The sequence below is a fragment of the Urocitellus parryii genome, chromosome 4 (assembly GCF_045843805.1).
Source record: "Urocitellus parryii isolate mUroPar1 chromosome 4, mUroPar1.hap1, whole genome shotgun sequence".
Lineage (NCBI taxonomy): Eukaryota > Metazoa > Chordata > Mammalia > Rodentia > Sciuridae > Urocitellus > Urocitellus parryii.
In genome coordinates, this window is record NC_135534.1 from 3,975,963 (window position 1) to 4,002,631 (window position 26,669).

General features: G+C 64.3%; 1 protein-coding gene across 3 annotated transcripts in view; it reads left to right on the forward strand.

Moving 5' to 3' along the window:
* The window catches only part of Shank2 (SH3 and multiple ankyrin repeat domains 2), a 198,270-nt gene that overhangs the window by 44,260 nt on the left and 127,341 nt on the right, over positions 1 to 26,669 (forward strand). For all 3 annotated transcript variants that reach the window (XM_026414152.2, XM_077797377.1, XM_077797378.1), the window contains exon 5: positions 23,983 to 24,058. In XM_026414152.2, the coding sequence (XP_026269937.2) occupies positions 23,983 to 24,058 (76 nt within the window). The remainder of the gene's footprint in view (positions 1 to 23,982; positions 24,059 to 26,669) is intronic.

Sequence of the window (26,669 nt, forward strand, 5' to 3'; positions counted from 1 at the left end):
ACCCCTCCCCCTCCCGGCCCTCGCCCAGTGACCCCAGGGACACAGAGAAGGGCTCCTGGACTCTGCCTGGTGAAGCCCACCAGATCTTGCCCGGCCCAGCAGATGTGGCCTGAGCTGGCAGCCTTGGGCCTTTGTGCTGGGGTAGGGGACAGGCCACTCCCCAGGTGGCACTTGACTGTCGGCTCCTCCTGCGATCCCGTGCTCCGGCTGCCCAGCTCCTGCGCCAGGCCCAGGCCCAGGCCCTTCTCCAAGCCCAGGCGAAAGGCCGCTTCCCTGAGCAGAGGCACGTCCTGCGCCCAGGAGGGGCCCGGCCTGAGCTCCGCCTGGGCCCCGCCCGACAGCGCCCCATCTGGCTGGTGGCCGTCCGGCTCTGAGCTCACGGCTCCTCTTCACCAGCGCAGGAGCACAGCCTTATCACCGGTCCGCCCTGGCGAGGCCGTGCTGGCCATGAAAGGCACCCGTGGAGACGGTCGGGGGCCAGCCCTCCTGCCCGGGGGTCTCCTGCCTCTGCCCACTCCTCCTGCGGATGCCAGGCCCTCTCCTCTCCGTCCCCAGGGCCCGTCCCATCACCGCGGTCGTCCCAAGGCCAGAGCCTAGCCTAAAGGGCCAGGGTGTCCCAGCCCAGGTGGGCCCAGGGCCCGTCACAGTCCCCCGACTCTGCCCTCGAGGCACAGAGGCAGCAGTGACACCCCAGGAGTGGGAGGGGCCGTGCCCTAAGGCTTGTTGACCAGGGAGGCCCAGGCTCCAGGGGCCAACTGTACCCACCCTGAAGTGTCCAGCAAGGACAGCCAAGCCCCTGGAGGTCCACTTCCCATCTTGGGCATGATGTCACATCAGGCCTCGCGGGGCTGGGGCTGGCCTCCCCTTCATGGTGACAGTTGAAGGCCGCCGTCAGCAGCGCGGCCGCTCCAGGCCCAGGTGGGAGGGCGCCCAGCCTCGTCACCCGCTGGCTCTGCCTGTGACGCCCTTCCCTGCCTGTCCACCTGCCCAACTCCCACTGCCCCCGCAGGGCCCAGCTGGGAGGCCTCCTCTCTGCCCCTCCAGCAGAGCCTCCCTGCCTCCGCTCACCCCGGAGCTGCCCCCGCCCGCCTCCGTCCTCCTGTGGCTGTCACGGCTCCGATGACAGTGTTGACATGTGTGAGACACGGGTCCGCTCCTCGGCAGCCTGGCTGTGTGGCCGACCCCGTCCTGGGCGAGGTCTCTGCAGGGCCCTGGCCGGCGGGCACACTGCCAACAGCGGGGGTGGGGGGCAGGGACAGCCAGCACGTGTCAGGGTGCCGGGTGCCGGGGTTCCTGGTGCCGGGGTGCCAGGGTGCTGGGGTGGAGGGTCTTTGTCGGGGGCACATCCCGACCGGGGGCAGGATCCGTGTCACCCGGGGCAGGGGCGTTCCCAGGAACAGGAGCAAGGAGCCAGAGGCCACTGAGGGGTGTGATGGCCGCAGGGAGCCCAGGGCCAGGCTGAGCTGCTGAGGCCCGTGGGCGCAGGGGCCATGGGGAGGCCCCATTGGATCTGGGTCGGGTCTGTGGGTGGGTGCCCCCAGGCCAGCCTGGACTCACGGCCTGGGCACGGTGACTTGGCCTCTCGATGGAGTGACCTGTAAGTCACACTGTGGACAGGATGGATCCAGGGAGGGTCCCCACGCTCTCTCTGTAGACGCCCACCTCCCGGGGACCTTGGCCTCTCCCCAGCATTCCCGTCTGGATCGGGAAGACAGACCTTGTCCCCGCCTCTGGTTTCCGACCGTCTTTGTGTGCGTCTGCTGTGGCCCTGATACCCGGGCAGTTAGCGGTACCCGCCTCCCGGCCTCGGAAGCTCTCGGGGTGAGGACCCCATGTCCCTGCAGCCCCCACGCGGAGCCTGGCACCCGGGCTCCCTGAAGGTGTGGACAGGTGACAGGTGCTGTGGGGCTGGGGTGCCCTTCCAGCAGTGTGACCTCCACACTTCCTACCCTGAGGGCAGGTGCGGGCCCCTGGCCCAGCTTGTCCACCCAGGCCCAGGGAGCCGGGCCCTCGGTGAGGCGCGGAGGTGAGGGGTCAGGCCTCCTCTTCTCCCCCAGGGGGCGGAGGGCTCTGGGGGATCTCATGGAGGAAGAGTCCCGTCTCTGAAGCTGCCCGAGGGTGGGCGTGTGGCCAGCACAGCTCCGGGGAGCTCAGCGGAGCCCAGAGGGCTGGGGTTGAGCAACAGCCTGGGCCAGGCAGCTCCATCACACACCCCAGTGGGCGCTGGCCGCTGGAGGTGTTCCAGAGCTGGGCGGAGCCGGCTTTGCAGGCCCTGTTCCTGGTTGGACACCCGCTCGCTGGGTCTGACTGTCGCTGGGCTGTTCTCTCATCTGCAGACGCCGCCTGGGGCCAGGCAAGAGGAGAGGCCTCGTCCCCGGCCACCCAGAGTGGCCCTCACACCAGCAGGCCCTCTGCCTCTGGAGATCCAGCCGCTGCGGGTCAAAATACTGTTTTAAAAATCACATCATCCTGATGTGTGGGGACTTTCTCTCTTGTTTTTCTCCCTGAGTGACACAAATCACAACGTGGCAGCTCCATTGTGTCCTTGCTGGTCATCTAGGGATGATTCAAAGTACACAGGACCCTGTGTGCGCGTCCCATGGAAGTCCGACTCTGCTTCATACGAGGACTTCCCCATCCACGATCTCAGTGTCCAGGGGTCCTGGGATGCGTCCCCTGGGGACACCGAGGGATGACTGTGTGGTGTGGATACTGCAGGTGCCTCTCCACCTCCTCGTGGGACGGCAGCCTCGGTGGGGCTGAGGCCGGTGGTCAGCGCTGGTTCTCCAACACATTCAGCCACGATGGGTCCCAGGGCCATCGCGGCCCACTGTGACCCTGTGGCCTTTGCCGTGGTCCACCCAAGGCAGCTGGGGCGGCGAGTCCTGGGGCAGGCCTGGCCTTGGGTGGCACAGGCGGGCCAGCCCCCGGCTCCAGGTGGACTCCTCTCCTGGTCTCGGGGAAACTCCTCCCGCCGTGCTCACCTTCCAGGGGTCCCCAAAATGATCCGTTGCAAAATGATCCACTTTAGATGTGTAACAGGACCCGCTGCAAGGAGGTTGTGCTGCCGGTTGGGGATTGGCGGTCCACGCAGACCACCAGGGTCTGCACGTGGAGGCAGTCACTGCCCTCTGCAGGCTCTGCGGGCCTCCTTCTGCCCGTGCTGCTTAGGCCGATGAGAGTCTCACGGTGGCCTGAGCTGAAATGCTTCCCCCAAAGAACCGAGCTTCGAAACGCAGTTTCTCAACCTGTGAGAACCGTCCTGTGTTTCCTGAGCTATGAGGGGCCGTGCACAGAGGAGGCACTGGGCCATGTGGGTCTCCCTCCTTTTGGACCAAGGTTTTGGTTTGGGTTTGTGGTGTGTCTGGAGGACCTCTTCAGACGTCCCTGGGCTCCACGGCTGCAGAGGCCGGCTCTGCCGTGGGACAGGAGGAGGGCACCCGGCCACCTCACCTGTGTGCCACCTGATCTGCCTGTGAGAGGTCGAGAGCGTGCCCTGAAGGCACAGTGTCCTGGCTCCGAGCTGGTACGTGGACATCGTCACCCAGGCCCACAGTGTGTGCTTGGTGGCAGTCCTCTGGCCCCCTGGGTCCTCTGAGCCTCCCAGCTCAGAAGTCCTGGGCCTCTCGCATCCTCCAACGTGAGCTTGCCTGGGGGTCCTGGCTCACGTCGGGAGATCAAGGAGATAACGAAGACCAGGAGAGGTCCCCAGGCCGACCTGGGTGCTGGGGAGGACAGCCGGGTCTCGGGTTCTTCTGAGGGCAGCCTTCCCTGGGGACGTCCCCTGGCCCACACCATGCCTGCCCTCGACTGGTTCTGTCTTCACCGGCTGCTGGGAGACTGGACTGGGGCTGCAGGACTCTCCCTGAGGACCGGGGTTGGACGTGTCTGGGCCTTAGCTCGTCTGTTCACGGATCGGGTCCAGTCGTGAGCGGTGAGAGAACATGTCTCACCTCTGTCCCTCCTGGGGGACGCTGGGCCTCTTAGCTGCTTGGCCAGCCAGCCCAGGGCCTCTGGTGTCTGTCCTTTCAAACTGCTCCTCCTGGGCCATCTCCAGCCCCACACCCTGCACCCAGGAGGGTCTGGAAGGTCTAGTGGGCAGCACCTGTGGGGTGCTCACCAGGCGGCGATGCCCGGCTGGGCTTGGGGCCTCGCGGCGGAGACCTGGTGGGTCACCACAGCTGCGTGATGGCGTCTCCTGGCTCCAACACACATTTTCGCTCACAGGGTCTGGGTTAGGGGTGGGGTAGGGTCGGGTCTCCTGCAAGAGGTCACCAATGTGGGTGCTGGCGGTGTTCTCGTCCCAGGCCGGCTGGAGAAGGACCTGGGCCGAGTTCTCTCGGTAGTCGGTGGAGGTCAGTCCCTGAGTTGGTAAGACCACCGGCCTCCACGTCCTGCTGGCTGGAGGTTGCCCAACGATGCGGACGAGCTGGCCGGTGGGCTCCGGAGGGCTAGTGGCCTCGCCAAGGCGACTGCAGGTGACATGGTGATTGGATAAAGAGACTCAGGGCAGGAATCCCCCAGGGCCGGGAGGCCAGGCGGGGAAGCGTGGCACCTCCCTCCAGGACAGCCGGGGGAGTCGGGCAGTGCTCCGTGGGACGTCCTGTCAAGGCCGAGGGGCTGCCTCACGTCCACAGGGGGACTGACCTAACTAGTCAGCTGGCCTCTGTCAGGAGGCTTGGAGTCCTCGAGGTCACTCTGCCTGCCTGCCACTTCCCCAAGTCCTCAGTCCCCTTCGGGGCTCCGGCCCTGGAGGTGCCCCAGCCCAGACAGGGCAGCCTCCGACCCTGGAAGGAGCTGTCCTCTGGCTCTGTCCCCTGGGTGGACACAGCGCGCTCCCTTTTTTAATCACCTCTGTGAAGGACGCCCTGTTACCTCTAAGTGAGCAGATAGAGGGTCTGAGATACACAGAATCTGAAGACAACCAACATGCCCGCTCACAAAGCAAGCCGCTCTGCAGCCTCTCGGGCAGAGAGGGCGAGGGCTGCCGAGCACCCACAGGGCTGGAGGGGAGAGGGTGCAGGTGGTGTCCCCTGGAGACTGGCCACCGCAGAAAGACTCCCTGGCCCTCGGGGCGAGAGGAGCCGGAGAGCCGGGGTGCGGCACAGAGTGCGAGGAGAGGCCCGGCAGCCCTCAGTGACCGTTCCTGCAGGGGCCAGTGGCTCCTGTCCACCACAGAGCCTGGCCATCACCCTGGCACGGGAGTCTGGAAAGTGCAGTGCAGGCTCCCGCTGAGGGCACAGAGGGCAGGAACGGGCAGAGCCAAGAGGGACAGGACACGGCACAAGCTGGACCTCAGGGAGGGCAGCGAGACTTCCAGAAACAAAGAGCAGGGCGTGAGGGGGACCCTTGGGTGCAGACATCCTGGAGGACACCGCAGGCTTCTGTGAACCCACGCCCCGGCCCCCGGGCAGCCGAGGCCTGAGCAGGACGCCAGAGCAGAGAGGTCTGGGCTCCGTGGGCTCTGGGGGGAAAGGTCACCTTGAGTCGTGGGTCCCCTCCCAAGGGGAGAACTCCAAGTCCCCCTTCCTGAGCATGTGTGCAAGTATGTGTGCAGGGGCATGCATGTGCAAGCGTCATGTGTGTATGTCTGTGTGTCCATGTGCATGAATGTGTGCATGCATGTGCAGGAGCAGGTGCCTATGTGTGTGCCTGAGTGTGAACATGTGTAGGTTCGTGTGCATGGCTGTGCATGAGTGTGCGTATGAGTGTGTGTGTGTGCGTGAGTGTGAGCATGTGTGGGAGCATGTCCATGGGTGTGCATGAACACGTGTGAGTGTGTGTGTGCATGAGTGTGTGTGCCTGAGCATGTGCGTGTGTTTGTGTGTTTGTGTGTGTGCATGAGTGTGAGCATGTGTGGGAGCATGTACGTGGGTGTGCATGAACACGTGTGTGTGTACATGAGTGTGTGTGTGCCTGAGCATGTGCGTGTGTGTGTGTGTGTGTGTGCACGTGTCCACAGACACACCCCAAGGACACCCACCACAGGTCCCGCATGGGTGTGAGCCACAGAGAAGGGTGGCGCTGAGCCGTGGCTCCCTCACCGGCTCCAGCCTCCCCCCAGTGCCCTGAGAGTCGCGCCTGCTCCGCGGCCGATGGCTGGGCGGGGTTCAGCGCTCTGTCCCGCAGCCCGAGCCTCTCGCAGCAGAGCCATCGGGGCGACTTCCGCTTCTCCTGCAGGTCATCTTCACGAGGCCCGGGGGCTGGCACTGACCTGGTCCCAGCTTCTTCGTGGGTGGAGTGTCCTGGGCCGAGGTCTCAGCCTTGCTGGGGCCATAGCCAGTGGCGTGGGGAGGATTCAGTCTGTCCGGCTGCGACTGTCCCTGGAGCCGTCCATGTACGTGAGCGGCACACCTGGGGTCCACCGGGTGGCCACAACCCCACACCGGCAAAGGTGGTGTCCCTGTACAGTTTGTGCAGCCTGCCGGGACACCCGGTGGGTAGTGATGGCGTCCTGAGGCCCGGGGCCGCCTGCCCCTTCCCTGGAGCCGGGCCGAGAGGACTCGCTTCCAGCAGGTCCTGTGGCACGGTCCTCACTGCCCTCTTCCTGCCGGGAAGCTCATCTCAGGTTCTGGCCCAGGGTCATGAGCGGAGGGGCCACTTCAGAGCTCAGACTTCACCCCTCGCTGCCCCCAGCCAGCCTGGTACAGGGGTCTGAGGACCCCAGGAGGGTGGAGACTCTTCCCACGGACAGCTGTGAGCGCCCTGCCCACCCGTGGACGGGGAGTCCCCAAGGACACCCAGCTTAGGACTCGTGCCCAGGCCACAGGCCCTGCGCCCTCCCCGCCAGGCCCCGGAGCAGGGAGTGCGGGCTCCCGTGGAAACCCTCGCTATTTTTACTCCCGTCTGCGGCTTCTGCCTCCCACTGTGATCTGTGCGCAGCGGCAGCCCGGGGCTCCTGGGAGCCAGGCACCAGCTCTTGTAGGACCTTCCAGGTTGCCCGCACACCAGGCCGACCCAGCTGGAAGGAAGGGGCTGCTGGGAGCCAGGAACCCCGTGGGAGGGAGGGCCGTGCCCCCATGGAGCTGCAGACGGGTTCAGGATGGCAAACGGGGCTGGGCTCGTGGGAGAGCACGTTTGATGTTCGAGGAATGACACCCCTCACCCCCATGCCCAACAGCCAGCCCCGTGCCCATGCCCACAGCCCCACAATGCCCTGTGTCCCCGTTGGCCACGAGGTGTGAACAAGGGACCAGAGTAGAGCTGGGTCCAGAGAACCGGGTTCTTAGCTGGCTGTGTGACTTTGGGCCAGTCTCTGAACTTCTCTGGGCCCGGGTTTACTGATCTGTGAGTCTTTCCTGAGCATCTGGTTCCACGTGGGTGGCTGACAGGAAGCGAGGGGGTAAATCTTGCCGTGAACTTCACACAGTTCCCCTCCAGCCCAGTGCAAGCCCCGTGGGGGCAGGGAGCAGTGTTATGTGCTCTTCACATGGCCCTGACAATAAGAATACAACAGAGCTAGCCTGGGTGCCCACTGCGCGCCAAGCAGCCGCCCAATCCATCCTGGGCGCCTGAGGACGGCCCGTCTGACAAGCAGAGTCGGACGGGGCCAGGTCAGAGCCCAGCTGTGACTGCCCGGGCCCTCTGCCCCTGCGGGGGTGGGAAGGACACGCTGGGCACCACCAGCCCCTCCCACGGGGAGGGCCCCTGTCTGAGGCCACAGGGCAGCTCCTGGCGGCCATCAGAGCAAAGCCCAGGCGAGTGGCCCAAGGCAGGAGGCCCCGTGCCCTCCGTGCCCTCCCCCAGGGCAGGGTGTGGAGCGCGGCAGCCCCTCCCTGGGGGCTCAGCCGGCACAGACCACAGGCTGGCCCCCTGCGCAGGGCGGCCACCGCCCTCCTGCACCCTGAGTCTGCGGCGCGGGCTGTGTCCCCCGGCCCCTCCCTGCGGCAGAGGTGCCCAGCCCCCGCGGGGGAGGCCCTGCCCGGAGGCTGGCCGCGGGCGCCTGTGGCCAGGACCCACTCGGCAGAGACGCAGCGCCTTCCCTGAGGGGCTGACTCAGTGGGCCGAGTGGCCAACATGGGCTTCGCTGCCCAGCTGTCCACCTCATGGAAAGCAGAAAACTGCCGAGCCAGAGAAAGCGCCGCGTGTGACAATGAGAAAGGAGTTCCTCGGGACAAGGACACCGGCAGCCTATAAGTGATACCTCTGCCCTCTGCTAATAGCGGGTTGAATCATTCTCCTCTCCTCTAATGGCATGCGTAATTGGGCTGTTTTCAGGCGTCCTTCACCCGTACTTATTTAGACTAGTGACTGATGCGTTGCCATGGAGACCAGCGCTAGGGAAAAAAGCCCCTGGTACAGGGAAGTGGAGGGATGCGGCGCCGACCGACCGGGAGCTCACAACTTGTGTGGAAGCGCCGGGTGCTCGGGGACCCCGGCTCGCGGTCTCCAGAAGTCCTGGCTGCCGGCCTCGGTGGGTCCTGTGCTCCGGCCCCTCTCCTCCCTGTGCCTCGGTCCTTCTCCTGCGCTGCCTTCCGACCGGAGGACGGCAACTTTCCTTCCTGTTGGATTAACAGAGGGTAGTGAATGAGGCCGGCCCCGGGGACGCGGGCCCCGCATGGCCCCGGAGGAGGAGCAGCGGACCCCTCTGAGTGACATGGTCACACCCAGGCTAGGAAGGATGGCCGAGAACTCGCGGTTCAAGAAGAAAGTTCATTTTGGAGGTACGGTGCCGCCTCCCCCCGCTGCTCGGCCAGCGAGCCGAGTCTTTGTTCTTCACAGATCGAGCGGCAGGGACACGCAGAGCCCCGGAACTCGGGCAGCGCGGCCGCGCCCGCGGGAGACAGGCGCGGGCCGTGTGGGCGATCCTGCACGCGCGGAGTCGCTGTGCTCCGGGTGCTGGGCGCCTCGGGCTAATGTCTCCCTGATGCTTTCCTCCTGCCTCTGATTTAGAGGGACGCGGCCAGCTGACAGACACCCCGAGGGGAGAGGCGTCTCCACTGCCGCCGGATCCCTGGGGTCCTGTCTGCCCCCCACGGGTGCCGTGCAGCGGCCGGTGGCTGTGAGCCAGACTCCGGTGCCTCTTGCTAGTGAGTGCGTGGGTGACCTCCCAGGGGCTCGGTGGCTGTGCCAGGTGCGGGACGAGGGGACCGTGGTGGTTTAGGATTCCACTTGGTTTCCTGCCTGACACACTGTAGAGGGGTCCCCACCAGAGCCGAGCAGGGCAGGTGCCTCCTGACCCCGCCGCGGCCAGCGTGCTCTGGGTGGTGTTAGCCCAGCCGACCGGAGCCCCTCCCCACCTGGTTCCAGATGCCCTGCCTTCATGCTCTCCTGCAGCTGTCCCCGGGATCCCTCTCGGGCACAGAAGCACAGAGAGCAGATGGCCGGCCGGCCTGGGGCTGGCAGGGAAGCTTGGTGGCCAGGTCAGCGGGCACTTCTGTCTGATGGGCTCCCCCAGTTGCCCCTTTGCAGTGGGCAGAGATAGGCGAGCCTTGAGTTGACCAGACTCTGCTGCCCCAGGCCTGGTCCCACCAGCCGGTCCTCACCCCCAGCAGCCTGGGTCTGTCTTGTGGAATTTGGGGTGCACCTCTGTGGGGTGTCAGGTGGGTGGGCTGCTGGGAATGAGGGCCCACTGGCCGGCCCCACTGGTTCAGCTGGTTCCTAGGTGGATCCTGGGGTTCTCTTACGGACAACGTGCCCTGCCTGGCCCTCCCGCCAAACCCACTCTGGGGCGGGGGGCACCCGGTGAGCCTGGCCCCGAGGTCCAGGGGGGTCAGAGTCTGAATGCAGAGTCCCAGGCTGCAGCCTGGCTCCCGCCCGCGGGGCTGGGCTGCTTCCCGAGCTCAACAGGTCTTTTTTTCTTGGTGTCCTAGTTCCCAAGCCTCAGCTGCCAAGGTCCTTAAAAAAGACAAAAAAAGCTAAAAAGAGGCTCCCGCCCCCAGCCCGCTCCCAGATTTAACTCCGACTCTGCTCCCCACACCTGTGTGCCCTGGGACGCTGCTGCGTGGCCTCGGCACCCTCCAGGGCTGCGCTGCGGGTGCCCGCCTGTGGGAGGGGACCCGGGAGAGCCTGCTGGCGCTCTCCAATGGTAGTGCCAGTCATCGCCAGTTTTAATCCGCGTGTGCTGACTGGCCCTGGGAAAAGGCCCCGAGAAGTGGGTCAGGACAGGGCGGGGTCCTGGGTGTGGGAGGGGCCGGCATGGGGTGGGGTCCTGTGGCGTGGCAGGATGGGTCCTCGGAGGACCCGGCTCCGCAGGGGCAGGAGGGAGAGGAGACCCTCCTCGGCCAGGGGACAGCCTGTGTTCTCTCAGCGTCCCTGTAGCCCGGGGCTGCTGGGGCCAGAGGTGTGTCAGGCCCCTGGTCACCGTGGCCACCACGTGCGTGGAGACAAGAAGACTGAGCTGCCTGGGATGGGAGGCCGCGGCAGGGACACGCCCGACGGAGCTGTGGGCAGAATGCAAATCAGGCTGGGATTCATCCATTGACTAATTTCCATATAAACTGCTGTTTGGCACCGGGGATTGGTGACGGGCTTCCACCGAGCCTCCTGGGCTGGGTTTTTTTTTAACATTCTAATTACTAGAGAGTAAGAAGCCGCTCATTGACAGCCGAGGGCTTTGTTCATGTGCCCAACCCATCTGGGAGGGTGGTGATCGGACTCCCCTCCAAGGGCATCCCTGCTCTGCTCGGCCAGAGAGGGAGAGAGGGAGGGGGGGCGAGGTGGTAGCCGGCGGCCCTGGGCAGGGTTCCCGCCGAGGGAGGAAAGCTGAGACCTTGGGCTGCAGCCCCTCCACCCGCCCTCCCTCCCTCCCTCCCGGGGCTGTGACCCCAGGCCTCCCTCCCCCGTGATGCCCAGCTGGGGTCTTACAGAAAGCCTCGTCCGCCGGGGGCACTCGGCAGGGCCAGGTGGAGCACCCAGCTGGCCGCCCTGGGTGACCGCCCTTCACGGGTCAGGCTGGCCTGGTTTGATCCCAGGTCCGGGGCTCACAAGTCGGCTGACCTTGGACATGGCCAAGTCCCTTTTCTGAAGGGCAGAGGAGACCCATCTCGAGGGGCCTGTGTGATTCTGCAGAAGCACGTTGGGACTCACCAGCCCCAGCCTCCGTCCTTGGTGACCGTGGGACATGGGAAGGTCATCTCTGGGCCTCCCCTTGCCTCAGTTTCCCTGTCTGAGTGGTCACGTTAAGGACGGTGCCGGTCTGGTGGGGCTGTGGTGGCCATATGGATAAGGCGTGGTCAGGGTTGTACTTGGCAACAAGAAATGCAGAGCGTTGTATGTCTTGCCCGACGGGCAGGCAGGTGGGCACAGAGGACCCTCCGTGTCAGCTGGGACTCAGGCTCTCCGTCCTTCCTTGTCCTCAGCCCCATCTGCCAACGTGGCCGCCGAGCCCCTTCCACACTCGGCCCAGGGAAGGGGAGAAGCCCTGGCATCAGCCAGCACCCTGGCTCCCGGGAGGCGTGGCGTGGGGGGCAGCCTGCTCCCCGGGGTGGGGACCAGGTGTGGCGCCTGGAGCCTGGCAGCTGGCGCCATGGGCTCCCGGGCCACGTGGCAGAGAGAGGAGCTGGTGGCTGCAAGTGGCGGCCAGGTGCGTCAGGCTGGGCACAGCCGAGATCTGGGCCGCGGGTGTCCAGACGGGCAGGGCAGGGTGGGGACTGGCCTCCAAACCTGGCCAACTGGGATTCGGGTCCCCATCCTCCCTGGAAGATGCCATGGGCTCATGTTGTTGGTTGTGGGGCCTGGACAGTGGCCAACGTGTAGGACGGCAAGTGTGGTGCGTGGTGACAGAGGAGGGTGTGACAGGTCAAGGCCAGGATGGCGACGGCCTGTCCCCTCCCCTCCATCCTCCCAGCCAGGCTTGGGGACGTGGAAGTCCCTGTGTGGCTATGACAAAGAAAGGGTTTTGTTGAGCTGGTCGTTTGGGGGCTGTAAGTCCAGATGGCACAGAGTGGCCCGGCACCGGCCCTGGCTGTGTCACCTCAGGTGATGGCAGGATGGCAGACGCGGGACAGGCAGGATGGTCTCGGTCAGTCACGTGTCCAGACAGGAAGCCAGAGAGTGGCTCAGAGCCAACGCGCTCTCATGAGAACTGACTCAGGCTCCCGAGGGTCATCTTGACCCCCCAAGAGCACTCCCTGGTGACCACGACCCTCCCACTGGCCTCCAGGTCCCCAGTCTCTACACCACCACACAGGGACCAGGTCATGTGAATCTTGGGGTCCAACCACATAGGTGACCTCTTCTTCCTGTGTGTCCTCCAGCGCCCCAGCTGGCTGTGGCCCTGGGTCAGGTGGAGCCCTGGGCTCCAGGGCACCTCCAGCCTCCCAGGCCTCGTCCTGCCTGGCGCCGTGTGAGCCTCAGCTGGTGTCTACCCCACTGCCCGGTCCTCCATGGGGGGACACAGCTGCACCAGCTGAAATGCTGCTCCTTAAAGCCAAGTCTCCCAAGTGGCCTCCTGAGGCTCGCGTAGCTGTGTCCTCCCGAAGGCAGCCCCATGACCTGGGAAGGGGAGACGGCCGTGCTGGGCGTGGCCAGCTCCAGGTGGTTCTACTGGTCAGGGGGGAGGCGGCCTGCGGTGGCCTCTCCCTCTGCCTCTGTTCTGGAGTCCCTGGATTTAGCTCTGGGAAACCCAGTGCTTGGAACCTTAGGCCTGTGTCCAGGGCCGGTGCCCTTCCCTGGTGACCCAGCCTGGGCTGAGGGGCCTCGGATCACGTGGTTCCCTTAGAAAACCTGGGCTGAGCTCGCTGTGGGCTCTACCCACACACGTGCCCACCAGGCGGGTTCCCTGGCCCCGGGCCAGGACAGGGCAGAGGCCGACACCACACCCCACAGACGGGGACGCGGGAAGCAGCAGCGATGCTGAGGAGCCAGGCCTGTGGGTCTGGTCCCCCCGTGGGCAGCTTCGCTGGAAACCGGGCGGCGGGGGCCGGCGGGGCAGTGCCCAGAGCTGAGTCCTCTGGGCTCCGGGCATCGTCCTGCAGAGGCTGTGTCCCCGCAGTGCCCTCGGTCTGGAGCAGACCTTGGCCCTGGAGTCCCCGAGCCGAGAGCCCCACCCAGGTCTCAGCAGGTGGCAGACTTGAACCTGCAGGGGTCTTCACCTTGGAATTCACAAATGGGGCCAGGGTCTCCCGGAGCCTCTGCTCTGTCACCTACAAGCAGAGTGCCCTGGCGGGACTGGCAGGGGTTCCCCAGCCAGGCCTGGCCAGCCCTGCTGTCCTGTAGGGCTGCTCTCTCTCAGCCATGGTGACAAAGCGAGGGCTCAAGGACATCCACACGCTGACCCAGAAGCTGTGAGGACACTTCCCGACTGGCCAAGGGGAAGTAGGTCACAGATGGACATGGTGATCCTGGCACCCCATCAGGTGGGCACAGGATTGCCACTGTGACATGGGGGAGGGGACAGGATCCCAGGGACAGGATCCTCCAGGATCCCAGGCGGAGAAAGCGGCCTCCCGGCTGGAGTCTACAGAAAGGAGCGGATCTGTGCAGGAAGCCCGGAGCCAGACCTGTGGCCTCAGAACCACGGAGCGCCGGTGTGCTCAGCGTGCTTGGTGCTCGGTGCTCAGTGTGCCCAGTGCTCAGTGTACTCGATGCTCAGTGTGCTCGGTGTGCTTGATATGCTTGGTGTGCTCGGTGTGCTCGGTGTGCTCAGTGTGCTCGATGCTCGGTGTGCTCGGTGTGCTCGGTGCTCAGTGCTCAGTGTGCCCGGTGCTCAGTGTACTCGATGCTCAGTGTGCTCGGTGTGCTCGGTACTTGATATGCTTGGTGTGCTCGGTGCTCTGTGTACTCGGTGCTTTGTGTGCTTGGTGCTCAGTGCGCCCAGTGCTAGGTGTGCTTGGTGTGCTCAGTGCTTGGTGTGCTTGGTGTGCTTGGTGTGCTGGGTGCTCAGTGTGCTTGGTGCTTGGTGTGCTCAGTGTGCCCGGTGCTCGGTATGCTCAGTGCTTGGTGTGCTCTGTGTGCCCGGTGCTCAGTGTGCTTGGTGCTCGGTGTGCTGGGTGCTCAGTGTGCTTGGTGCTCGGTGCTTGGTGTGCTCAGTGTGCCTGGTGCTCAGTGTGCCTGGTGTACCCGGGCCCTCTGCAGGAATTCCAGGCAGCCCAGCCACCCAGCCTGGCCCTCCCTAGACGGTGGCAGGAGGACTATCACTGTGCGTTCTGACCACAGGGCGTCTTTCTCCTCCCTCCTGCAGGGTCACTGCTGGGCCCCTAGAGGGTGCTTGTTGTGTGTACCTGAGCCAGCAAGCAGCGGTGACCGTGATGTGGCTGGCGTGCCCTGTGTATGTCACTGGAGTCCAGTGATCACAGAGCTGAGGCCCCTGACCTGCGAGCCCTGGCAGTGGGTGCCAGGTGCTGGGTGCCTGCTCCTTCCCTGCAGCCCCGCCCTCCAGCCCTGCCCACTGTAGCGCACCCTGCAGGCCTGGAGAGCAGAGGCAGTGACCTCGGCCAGCCCAGGCAGGGCCTCTGTGTCTGTCCACGTGGGTCTCAGTCTGCACAGAGCCCAGCAGCATCCTGGTGGTCAGAAAGGAAAGCTCGTCTTCCCGCCCTGTGGGTCTCTGTGCGGTTCTGGTCCTGCCTTTAGCTCAGCCCCAGGGAATGGTGTCGGAGTTGAAGGTCACAGGGGTCACGGAAGCCTGGCAGGCAGGAGCATGCAGCTGCAGAGCTCTGGGGGCTGGAGCTGGGAGGCCTGGCCACGTCGCCCGCCGGGGACCCTGAGCCCTGGGAGGGCAGGAGGCCGCCGGGCATGTCCAACCTGGGCTGGACACTGACCGCTGCCCATGGACACCTGTGATCAGGGGCTCAGTCGCCCACCTCTTTGGAGTGAAGAGCTCTGGGGGGGTCCCAGAGTCCTAAACCCCACCTGCCAAGGTGGGCCTGGGAGAGGGGGCTTCAGAGACGCGGGCCCCTGGGGGAGCCTCGCCCTGCCCTCGGCCTGCACAGAGGACACCACACATGCCTGTGGCCGGACTTGCTCTCCGCCACACGACTTGGGTGACAGGGGCACAGTGCCCCCTGGGGGCGCTCAGGGACGTAGCAGGCCCGACTTGGTTGTCACAGCAGACACTGGAACAGTCTCCCCTGGTCTCCTCGGGGCGGACTGGAGACCCCACAGACCCCAGGAGCCACCATGCTCAGACCCTCGATTCCCAGCATCCGCAGGTCCTCCTGCGGTCCCTGGTCAGGCACTCGCCACGTGAAGGCTGTTACACGGTCCTGTCTGGGGAGCGGCGACAAGGGCTCTGTCTGCTTTCATGTAGACACACTCTTTTTTCAAATACCTTCTGCTGAGGCTGGTGGGGTCTGCAGATGCGGAAGCCAAAGGTGCGCGGAGTGACCGCGTGGGACTTGGAGGGAAGAGGGGCAGAGCGGCGTCACATCTGGGCGGCCTGCACAGCAGTACTCAGGGGTGGACGGGCCGCCAGGCGAGGACAGGTGGGATCCCGGAGTGCTGTCCCTGCAGCTCAGGGAGCAGCTCTAGTGACAGGCTTTAGTGACAGGCTTTAGGGACAGACTGGCCAAAACACGGCGCTCTTGGTTGCGAGAGGCAGAAAACTCGAGAGAGCTGGATAAGCCACAAAGTCCTCCTGCCTGAGGCCACCAGGCCCTTCCCGGGACAGGGCAGACGCCCGCCCACCTCCATGGCTCTGGCCAGGGGCCCGTCCCGCCAGGATGACCCCCAACTGCTGGCTGTGGAGCCTGCTCAGCCTCCGGCCAGGTGCCCACTCAGGCTGCCCACAGGACAGTCTCCTCACCCGAGTAGAGAGGTCCTCAGTGAAGACAGGGAGCAGAGACTGACCCCTGTGTCCCACATGCCCAGGGGAGCGTCCAGTTGGCTGGCCGTCTCAGACCGGTCATGTACAGATAACAGGGTGGGTCTTCCTCAGCCAGGACAGGGACGTTTTCAGAGAGGGTCATAGGCCAGAAGACCAGGTGAGTTCCTGGACAAACCCGGGGGCTGGGGGGCTGGAAGGCCTCTCCGGCTGGGCACAGGGCCGTGTGCGGAGCAGGGGGCCTGGTCTGTGCTCACGGCCCGCTGGGTGCAGATGGGCCATGAGGCTCAGAGGATGGCTTCCTGCCTGCCAGACCACCACTGTCCCGTGGCCCTGCTGTCCACGGGAATGGTCCCCGCCTCCTGCCTGGCCGCTCTGGGGTCCTTATGAGTTGACTGGTGGCCTTGTGGAGTGTGGGAGTGACCAGGCCCTCTCCCGCGTCCCTCAGAGAGGACACACCCAGCACAGGCCCTGCCTTCCCTGCCGAGCTGCACCCCTCCCCCTGCTCGGAGGGCTATTTTAAAGGACGCCCATCTGAGGCTTGTCACGCAATCTGTCCTCCTCTCACAAGCCCGAGGGGTAGACGAAGCGGGGTTTCCAGGTTTGGCTCTCCCCCTTCCAGTGTGGAGTTTCCAGGCTCTGCTCAGGGCAGGGCTTTGGGGACACCGCAGCTCAGATGTCACCCAGATTCTCAGCCACCACATGGAAAAGGGCATGTGTCCCCAGAAGCATGGGAGGGGTGTCCTGTTGAGGACGGGGCCCAGGGCATCCTGTGGTCCAAGCGTCCCATTTTGCAGTCGACAGGCAAAGGCCAAGAGGCAAAGCCAGAGGTCCCCATGGTCACCGCCTGAGCCCCAGGAGCCCAGGCTTCCTGGTGTGGGTGCTGCCTGTCCCACATCAGCATCCCGGGGGCACCTCTGTGTGGGTCTTCAGCCTGGAGACAGAGCCAGGAGACATGGTTCACCCTGGAGCAATCAAGCACCACGGCCCACCAGGCTGTGCTGGGGAACTGGGCACCCAGCCGCACAGTGGACTTTGAACTGGGGAAAGAATGTTCCAGACAGGGTCCAGCAAGTGCAAAGGCCCAGAGGTGCAAACAACTCCTTGTGTTCAAGGAACGAGAGGGTCTCACGCAGCCAGGGCGCAGCCCCCAGGAGGAGAGGGTGAGGGTGAGGGTGCAGAGCCGGCACGGCCACGGGGCACCGTCTGATTCACATTCCTCAAGGCTTGTTCTGTTAATGGAGAGAGGGTCGATGAGGGGAGACATGCCCAGAACAGGGAGACAGGGGCTACTGCGGCCGTCCAGTTGAAAGACGGCAGTGACTCCGACTAGAGGGATGGTGACTGCTGGCCTCCGAGCTGTCTGGGCTGCTGCACGCACTGCTGAGCGCCTGCTGTATGCAGCCACCAGCCGGGCCCTGGTTGAGGAGGTGGCCTGGCTGGAGCGCTCTTGACTTCTAGGAGCTTCCACGTGGCTTAGGAAGTGGACAGCGACGGCTGCATCGTGGTCAGCTTGTCCCCACCCTGTGGGCACAGGGACCTCCCGAGCCACAGGAAGCACACCTGCTGTGCGGGGTCCGGTCCACTGCGTTCAGGGTGACGTTCCCTGTGCGTGGGTCGACCGCCACTCCTCTCCTAGCCAGGGCGGGCATCTCCCAGCCCAGGGCCAGCACAGCCTGCCTGGATCTGCCCGCCTCCCTGTACTCACTGGACTCTCTGTGACCAGCTCCGCCAGGCTTGAGGAGTGTGGGGAGGACATCCTGGTTCACAGGACCGTCAGCCAGCTCCCCTGACCGCGCTGCGGGGACAGGCGCTCCGCCCAGGGGCAGGGAAGGCCAGGGCTGTCTCTCCACCACATGCTGGTCCCCAGTCAGCAGGAGGCTCGCCCCAGGACCCCGCCTGCCGGGACAAGGGCATCCCTCAGGCATGGAGTGGCCGTGCCGCGGGCAGGAAGGGTGCTCTGGGCTCCTGCCCTTGGGACCTGCCCCGGGGGCTCTGCTGTTGGCCAGAACTCACTTCCAGGCTGCACCAACGGCGGCCGGGAGCAGAGTCTGGACGCGCTGGAGGGGACGCCGGCGTGCCTGCCGCAGCCCTGTGACCCCCACAGGACCCGGGCCTCTGTCGTCCGGGCCTCTGGCCCCGGCGCTTCCCCGCTAGCTCTTGGCTCTGCCTCCCGCCTCATGGCGGCCACATTCTGGGGACCACCCTCTCCGTGGGGTGGGAATGATGTCCTGGGCCACCCAGTGCCCAGTTCCTGCCACCTTGTCCCCTGGAAGCCAGGACTTCAGCATCCGGACTGCAGAGTGTCTTGGAGGAAGGCCCAGGTGTCCCGCAGGCCACGGGCCACTCGGTAGGAATGGCGAACCCTGAGGTCCGGTGTGAAGGCTGTCCGTCCTCAGCCTGGCCCCAGCGTCCCTGTGTGCAGGAGGGCTGCCCAGCCTCAGGTGGCTCTGACCTGGGGCCCAGGAAGCATCCCCAGCCGAGGGACGCAGACACAAAAAGGCCATTTGCCCGGCCCCCTGGGCTTTGTCCCTGGTGGGCTGCGGCGCTCCGGGAGCCGTGCTGCATCTTTCCCAGGTCTGCCCTGTGGACAGGCGGCCCGACCGTCTCAGCCAGAAAGGACTCACGGAGGCTCGCCTGTGTGGGAAGCCAGTGCAGCCACCCCCGGTCCCAGCCATGTCACCAGGGTGGCCGGTCCGCAGGGCCACACCTGTGAGTCTGTCTCCCCCTCGTCCCCAGCTCCTGCACTGTCCTGGCTATGGCCTGGCTCCCCCAGTGGCCTCAACAGCAGGACGAGGACCCAGCCCCTGAGCTGTGCCCCGCTGTGGCCAGAGGGACACTGCCCAGCTCAGACCACGCTCTGGAGCCCAGGCCTGTGTGGGCAAGGGCAGAGGCTGGGCGGCCTCACCTGGGTGCCATGGACTGGGAAAGGGCTGGGCCTCCAGAGGACGGGGCGCTGACCACAGCAGGAAGGAGGGGGAGGGGGCTGCAGCCACCACAGGCTCATGTGGCCAGGGACCTGGGCTCGTGTTGTGCCCGGTTCTGCTGAGCCAGAGTGCCCTGGTGAGGGGGACAGGTCCCAGTGTCATCAGGGTCATCGGCCATAGGGAGGTGTGGCCGCTGGCTCCTCTTCTCCCCCCTTTGCCTGTCCTGCAGTGTTGGATCTGGGTCCAGCATCAGCACCACTGAGATCCAGTGGTCATAGGAAGGGGTCGGCCCAGGGAGCAGCGGGGCCAAGCTGGGATGTGAGGGGACTGTCCAAGAACAGTCCAGCTCACCTGCTCTCGGGTCAGACCAGAAGCTGAAGCCAGGTGAGGGCAACTCCACAGGACGGGCAGGGCCAGGAGCCCCTGGACCTAGGCAGGGGGCTGCGGGTCCAGCCACCTCCAGGGGCGCCCCATAGAGCCCCTGCTTCCTGGGGTGACCCTGTGCCCTGGTTATCCTCTCTGAGCCCCGCCTGTGGACTGGCAGAGTAACTGCCCAGAGCTCAGCAGGGGAGGCAATTATGGGGAGTGGCACCTGGGGAAGGTTCCGGAACACCGCGCTGTGGGCGTTGGTATTGCTGGCTCAGGCTGTGAGCTGCAAAGTCTGGGCTGGCGGCACAGCTGTTGGCAAGGTCGGAGTGACCTTGAGATGCCCCACAGGAGGTGGAGGCTCCTCAACTGAGTTAGACACCCAAGACGGCAGCAGCCAGGGAGGCAGCCTCCGTGTGCCCAGCACGGTGCTGGCCCTGGACGTGCATCCAGCCCGACCCTCTTGGCCTCCCTGTGAGTGGGAACTGCCTTTGTCCCTGTCGTACGACAAGGAGACCACACACGGCCAGTCTAGCCTCAGAGCCCACGGCCCTCATCAACAGAGATGGGAAGCCCCTCAGCTGGGTGCTGCGTGAGGCCAACTCAGGTGACCGGCTTCGTGTCAGTGAAATGAGGATTCGCAGAGCATTGCTGTTAGTGGGCCATAAATACGTGGCTCTTCCCTGCAGGGGCTGTGGGGTGTTAGGGTGAGGATGCTGCTGATGAAGGTGGTGCGGGAGGAAGATGGAGGTAGAGGTGGTGGTGATAGTGGTGGTCATGGTGAAGACTGACGGCAAGGGGCTGATGTTGATGGAGGTGATAGTGGAGGTGGTGATGGTGATGGTAGTGATGGAGATAATGGTGCTGGTGGTGCTGGTGGTGGTGTAATGGTGATGGTGATGGTGGAGATGGTGGTGATGGTGGTGGAGATGGTGGTGGTGGTGATGGGGATAATGGTGCTGGTGATGGTGATGGTGATGGTGGAGATGGTGGTGATGGTGATGGTAGAGATGGTGGGTGATCGTAATGGAGATAATGGTGATGGTAGTGGTGGTGATGGTGATGGTGATGGTGGAGATGGTGGTGATGGTGGTAGAGATGGTGGTGGTGGTGACGGGGATAATGGTGATGGTGATGGTGATAGTGATGGTAGTGATGATGGAGATGGTGATGGTGATGGTAGAGATGGTGGGTGATCGTAATGGAGATAATGGTGATGGTAGTGGTGGTGATGGTGGTGATGGTGGTGATGGTGGTGGAGATGGTGGTGATGGTGACGGGGATAATGGTGATGGTAATGATGATGGAGATGGTGATGGTGATGGTAGAGATGGTGGGTGATCGTAATGGAGATAATGGTGCTGGTGATGGTGGTGATGGTGGTGATGGTGACGGGGATAATGGTGATGGTGGAGATGGTGGGTGGTGGTGATGGTGGAGATGGTGGTGGTGGAGATGGTGATAATGGTGATGGTGATGTTGGAGATGGTGGTGGTAATGGTGATGGTGGTGATTGTGATAGTGGTGGGGGTGGAGATGGTGGTGGTGGAGATGATGATAATGGTGATGGTGGTGATGGTGATGTTGGAGATGATGGTGGTGATGGTGATGGTGGAGATGGTGGTGATTGTGATGGAGGTGATAGAGGCGATGGTGGTGGTGGTGATGGAGGTGATGAGTTATGGTAATGATAATTGTGTCCCTCAGGGCCCCCTCCCTACCCTCGGGACCATGTCTTAGAGCAGTGTGTGGGAGCCGGAGAACAGTAATGCCCGGGCAGTGGTAGTTTGCTAAAGGAATCGGAGATGATATCCTTTATGGCGCTTCCCTTTCTCTGGTAAATTAATCGTGATAGCAGGGAGGACTGTTGGTTTCTAATGTCCTCACAAAACCAAAGAAAAACTTGATCAGTTTTGTCTGGGCTTATGCCCTCTCCCCCCTTGGTTGAGGACGTTACTGCTCTGGGAAATCCCCAAGTCTGGAAACTACAGCTACCTGGCCCGTCATGCTGCCCTTCCAAACGCTCTCTGGTAAACACACACACGTACACACGTGTTTGGGCACATACACTCCTCTTAGCTCCTGGACCCTGGGCCCCCTGACCCAGCCAGGGACCTGCACCAGTCAGCCCGCCTGGCCCAGTGGTTTCCTAGACAACCAGCACAGAAATGCCACTTGGGGTTTAAGCAGCAGAAACAATTAAGAGTAATACTGGCAATTAACAGCCCTGTGGTCCTTCAGTGGCTCCATGAGCCACTCTGCGTAACCCACTTGTCCCTCCAGGGCCTGGACATGTGTGGCCCCAGCGTGGACGTCCCAGGGTAGCCCCCAGCTGAGTTGCCTGCTCTGCTCCCCTCCGCACTTGCCAGAACTCTGGGGCCACCTGTGGAAGCTCGGCAGGACCTGGAGGCCCTGCCCTTGGGGCTGTCTCCAGGTGGACTTGGCCACGGAGAGTGCGATGGCGGGTGTGCAGGGCGCCAGGCAGGAGGCGCATGGGGCCACGTTTGGTCCTGATGCCAAGCCTGGGGGGCAGTGTCAGCCCACGGGCCAGTGCCTCACCTGGAAGTCCCATGTGCTGCGCCTGAGGATGCCCCGAGGGTGCTTTGGGGTCCTGTGCTGGCCCTCAGGCTGGGCAGCCAGCTCAGACATTGCGCATGTGCTCAGTGTCACACAGCAGGTCTGTGAGTCCGTGTCTTGTTGTTATAACTGAATTAAATTCCAGACGGGTCATTTATAAAGAATCAAGGCTCATCCCGCTCACGGCTCTGAGGTCCTGGGGGCTGCGCCTGGTGAAGCCTTCCTGCGGGAGGGGACCCTGCAGAGTCCCCCAGCCACGCAGGGAGTCGTGTGGGAAACAGGCACGGGCCTGAGTGGGGTCTCTCCTCCTCCTCTTTTGGGCCACCCTCAGGACCCCATCTAAGCCTAACCCTGCAAATGCCATCAACATATGACCAAGGCTGGAGTTCAAGGTGACTTTGAAGGAGAGGCATGTCCCCACCCCAGCATGATATGGAGAGAGGAGGCCATGTCCCTTCCTGGAGCGTCACTGAGGTCATGGAGCGTCCAGGCCCTGTCCCGGGGGTCAGGGAGGGTGGCTGATGGCTACAAGGCAGGTGCTGAGCTGACCTGCGTGGTGTGGGCGTGTGGCTTTGTCTTGGTGACCGTTACTGCTGCTGTCCATCAGTTGGTCAGGCACCTTCTTCCGTGTGCCCAGGTGGCCAAGGCCATCATGCAAGGAAGGGCAGGTATTGATGCAGGAGGGACAAACCTGAGCAGAGGACGAAGTCCCATTAGCTATTTACGTCTGTGGCTGCTTGACTCGTTCTCCCTGTTTATGTGAGTGTGACAAAATGGCCAACTTATATAATTGGCAACTTTGCTTTTGGCGATCTGCTTACCGTCTCAGCCGCCCGCTGCTCAATGCTCAGTTGCCGAGTCTGTGGAACGTCACTGCTTCCGGCGTCTTCTGTGGATGGACACTCTGGTCCTGCCAGGGCACTCTCCTAGCAGGCCTTCGAGCTGCATGGCCTCAGGGCCGAGTGGGCAGTGCTGACGAGGGTGCCCAGGCAGTCACCAGGGCAGCGGGACGCCTTCAGTGTAAAGGAGACTGCTCTCCCGATGGCGGGCACCCGTGGTCCTGCGCAGGGCATGGAGGGCAGTGCGTGCAGCCCTCCCTGGACAGGCCTGGCGGTTCAATGGCCAGCAGCCCCAGCGGCACTTCCAGCAGGGCCTGAGCCGAGGGGCCTCATCAGCGTCAGCAGCGGAGTCAGCCACGGAGGCCGCCTCTGCCGGGAATTCATGCTGCGGAGCTGGGCATTTGGGGAAGGGGCGGAGAGCGGTGGGAGCCAGGCCACAGGGGACCCCCGTTGCCCTGCTGCCCGCTAAGGCAACGTGGCTGCTGTCACAAATCTTGAGTTGCAGCCTCAGGGCGCAGAAGGCTTCTTCTTGTTCCCACAGCCCTGGGGAGCAGAGACCCACTCTGCATTTCACCTGGGGACCCCACCACCCTTAGGGCCTCCAGGTCCAGAGCCTTAAGCTGACAGAGCAGGAGAGGGAAGAGAAGGGGGGTGGGCTTCTTCAGAGCCTAGGGGTGAAGGGCCCTGCCGTGCTCACGCCCCATTGGTGAGAAGGAGTCACATGTCCACACCCGGGAGCAAGGGCAGCTGGGAAATGTAGTCCCAGGCTGCCCACCTGCCCCCTTCCCGCCTCAGGATTCCCTGCTCAAGTCAGAGAGGAGTCTTGGGCGTCAAAGGAGCCAGACCTTTCTCAGAGCCCCGACCCGTGTTCACGTTGAACTGCAAATGTGTTTGGGGTATTTGAGTAAAAAAAATCACATTTACCTTGGAAAACAGAACCGGGGAGACTGCAGCAGAGGCCCACGGGAGGTTGGGATTTCTGGGCAGTTTTGCAGTTTCCCGGAGGAGAGGCCAGCCGCTGACCACGCGGTGAGCGTGGGTCCTGCTGTGGAGCCCCCAGGCCCAGCTGTGTATCCGCTACCTCCCTCACTCCTCACTCCCACGCATGCACCTCGGACTGCTGAGTCGGGAAAGCCCACACTGGCTCAATCAGGAATCGAATCTCCTTTGTTTATTGTCTTTGTTTTTAGGAGAAAGTAACTGTAGGCAGGACAATGGGCATGTGTCCCTCTCCTGAGGCAGCCACCTGCAGGTGCTCCCATGGGCTCGAGGCCTGGCAGCTCTGTGCCAGAGGCGGGCGGAGGCCACGTGCAGGAGGGCCGTGGCGTGGCGCAGGAGTGTGGCCGCCCTTCTGCTCCGCAGAGCTCTGCTTCTGCCTGGGAACAGCTCTTGACCCTCCGTGGCCAGGACTGGGGTTCATAGGTGTCCCCAGATTCTGCAGGCAGTCGCTGGAATCAGGATCCTCTTCTCCCTAGGACTTTCCCCAGGAGAGCGGGTCTTGGGCCTCAGGGGACGGGTCAATGAGAGCCCAGCACCATGCCCTCTCTCAGCGCTATTTCTCTCTTCTGCACAGAAACCCGCGCAGACCGCAGTAAGAAGCTCTTCCGGCACTACACGGTGGGCTCCTACGACGGCTTCGACGCTTCCAGGTAGGACGCGCGTCTCCCTGCCAGGACCTCTGGTCACAGGCACTGTGCGGCGTGAGCGCTGGGCCAAGTCGCGTGGAGCGCGCAGGCCCCTTGGTCTGCTTCCCCGGTGTGTCCCCTCATGGGCTTGCGGAAGCCACCGTCTTCCAGAGAACCTGCCCGTGGAGTGGCCTGTGTGGCCCCAGGGCCTGGGTGGAGCAGGAGGCAGGGACGCAGTGAAATCTAGGGAAACAGCAGTCCAGAGGCTGGGCGGTCAGCGGCCTGGAGCGTCCCCCATGGGCGTGTCCCCCTGGAGTGTTGGGGCCCTGCGGGGGCCTGGGTTCTCACCTCAGGGGGTTCCCCTCTCCGTTCCTGCCACTTCCCGCGCTTCCCTGGCTTCCTGTTCGTTGCTGGAGGCCCTTCCCCTGGGGGGACGCTGGGCCCGCCGTGGGGGCTGGTGTGTTGTGCAGGAGCCGTGCTCATCCGGTGGCTAGGCCCGAGTGGGCGGGCAGGACTGTCCCGTGGAGATGAGCACTCGCCCCGCCCTCCGCCCCCCACTCAGCCAGGTGGGCTATGATGGCAGGTGCTGCCCCCCCAGAAGCTCGGTGAGCAGCCTCTCTCCTGGCCACTGCGCCCTTTGCCGCGTCCCTATGTCCCCGGTGGCAGGTTCCTCTTTCCCTTCATTTCTGTCCTAAGCCACAAGTGTCCCTTGGCTGTCCCTGCTGCCATGCTGGGCGCAGGGGCGAGGCGAGCCCACACCCCACAGGGGACTGGGTTGACAGGAGCCGGATGTGGTGCAGGGAAGGGAAGGAGACACAGGTATGTGACGGCGGCATGTGCTGGCGGCCGACCGCGGGCCTCTCTGAGAAGCCCAGCAGCCAGCCCTCCGAGGAGCAGGACCCGTCTGGGGAAGGGTCCCGAGGCCCTGCCCTGGGTCCTGCCTGACCCTGGGGTCTGTGAGGACCAGCTCAGACCGGCCCTGACTCCTGTCTGCCTGCCTCGGGACCCGGCCCAGTTGGCGCGGGTGACCCCTGAATCACGCGGTTGACCCCTGAATCACGCGGTGGGCGTCTGCTGTGCCGAAGTCCGTCGTCTTTCGGTGGCTTTCTGTTTCCGTCAGGGTCTGAGGCCCTTTCCTCACCCCAAGGGGGTGCCCTGTCCCCACGAGCGGCCGTGCCCATTCCCCGCCCCACGGCCCCTGCAGCCCCGCTGAGCCTCCACACGGACTCGCTGCCCGGGGCCTGATGTCAACGGTGACAGTGCAGGGTCTCTTCCGACTGGCCCCTCACCACGCACGATGCCCCCAAGGTCCACCGTGTTGTGGCAGGTGTCCATGTGGTGTTCTTACGGGGCACAGTGGACATGTTGCCAGGTCCCCTCCTTGACGGTGTCTGGCGCACCCTTGCCTGCCACCCAGCCGTCACCCTCTCCAGGCCTCTGTCCCCAGCCTGGAGCCTGCCCAGAGCCTGGTCCCCAGCCCTACACACACACACGGGGTTTGTCACGTCAGGTCCTCGAGGTCTGCCCTGGGCAGGGTCTCTTTGCTTCTTGGGGCTGCGGCGCTCCATCGTGTGGATGGGTGGTTTCTTGCCCCCCCTGGCCCCCCCCTGGCCCCCCCCCTGGCCCCCCGCTGCCCTGGGGTGTGGCACCATGGGCTCGTGTGGCTGCTGCCCAGGGAGACCCCAGGCGGGAGCTGGTCAGACCTCCACCGCCCACACCAGCCGGGCTCTGCCCCGGGCGCCAGGGGGTGCACACTCCCAGGTCTTGTCCCACTTGCCCACCTTGGGACCTGGGTGCCATTGGTGACCTGCCCGTGAGCAAAGTCCAGAAAGAGACCTCAGGGCCACTGGCCTCCAGGGAACCGTGCCTGACGCTGGCTCTTCCCGGTGGGTCTTGACCTGGGCAGAGGGGGTCACTGCAGAGAGTGGACCTGCTCCATGGGCCACCTGCCTATGTGCTTCCCTCCTGGCGAGGAGGGTCTGGGCAGAGCCAGCGGCCCTCAGCGCCCAGGGCTCGGGGAAGTGGGCAGAGCTGTCACCAGGGCAGAGCTGTCACCAGGCTGCTTGGAGGCTCCAGCCAGGGATCCGGGTCCAGGTGAAAGGTGTCCTCTGGAAGCTGAGGGGCCCTGGCTCAGGCTTTAGGGGTGCCGTGTCCCCAAAAGGCCCGTGGTCTGTGGGGCCCGAGCCCCAGGGGGGCATCCACTAGTGTGTCCTGTGCCTGCACACACCTGACACGTGACACAGGTGGCCCTACGCCAGGGCCACTGCCCAGGGGAGCCATGGGAGGACCTGACTTGATGGAGCGGGGAAGGGGAAGGATGTGGGCCGCTGCCTGGAGTCCCGGGCAGAGGCTTGTCACAAGCCCAGGACCAGAACACACGGGGCCCTCGTGGCTGTGCAGCCAGAGTGGCGTCCTTGTGGGGTGACAGCTGCTCCCTGGGCGGACGGGGTGGAGCTGGGTACTCTGGTGCCAGAAGGACCAGTGAGCTCCGAGGACCTGCCACCTGACCTGCCGCCCTGTTGGCTGTGTCCAAAGGTTTTGTTCCTTGTCTGTTCTGAGCTCTGTGACAGAGGAGAGGGACATCCAGGCCACAGCAGGGTCAACAGGAGCTCCTGAGCGATGGGTGGAAGGTTCT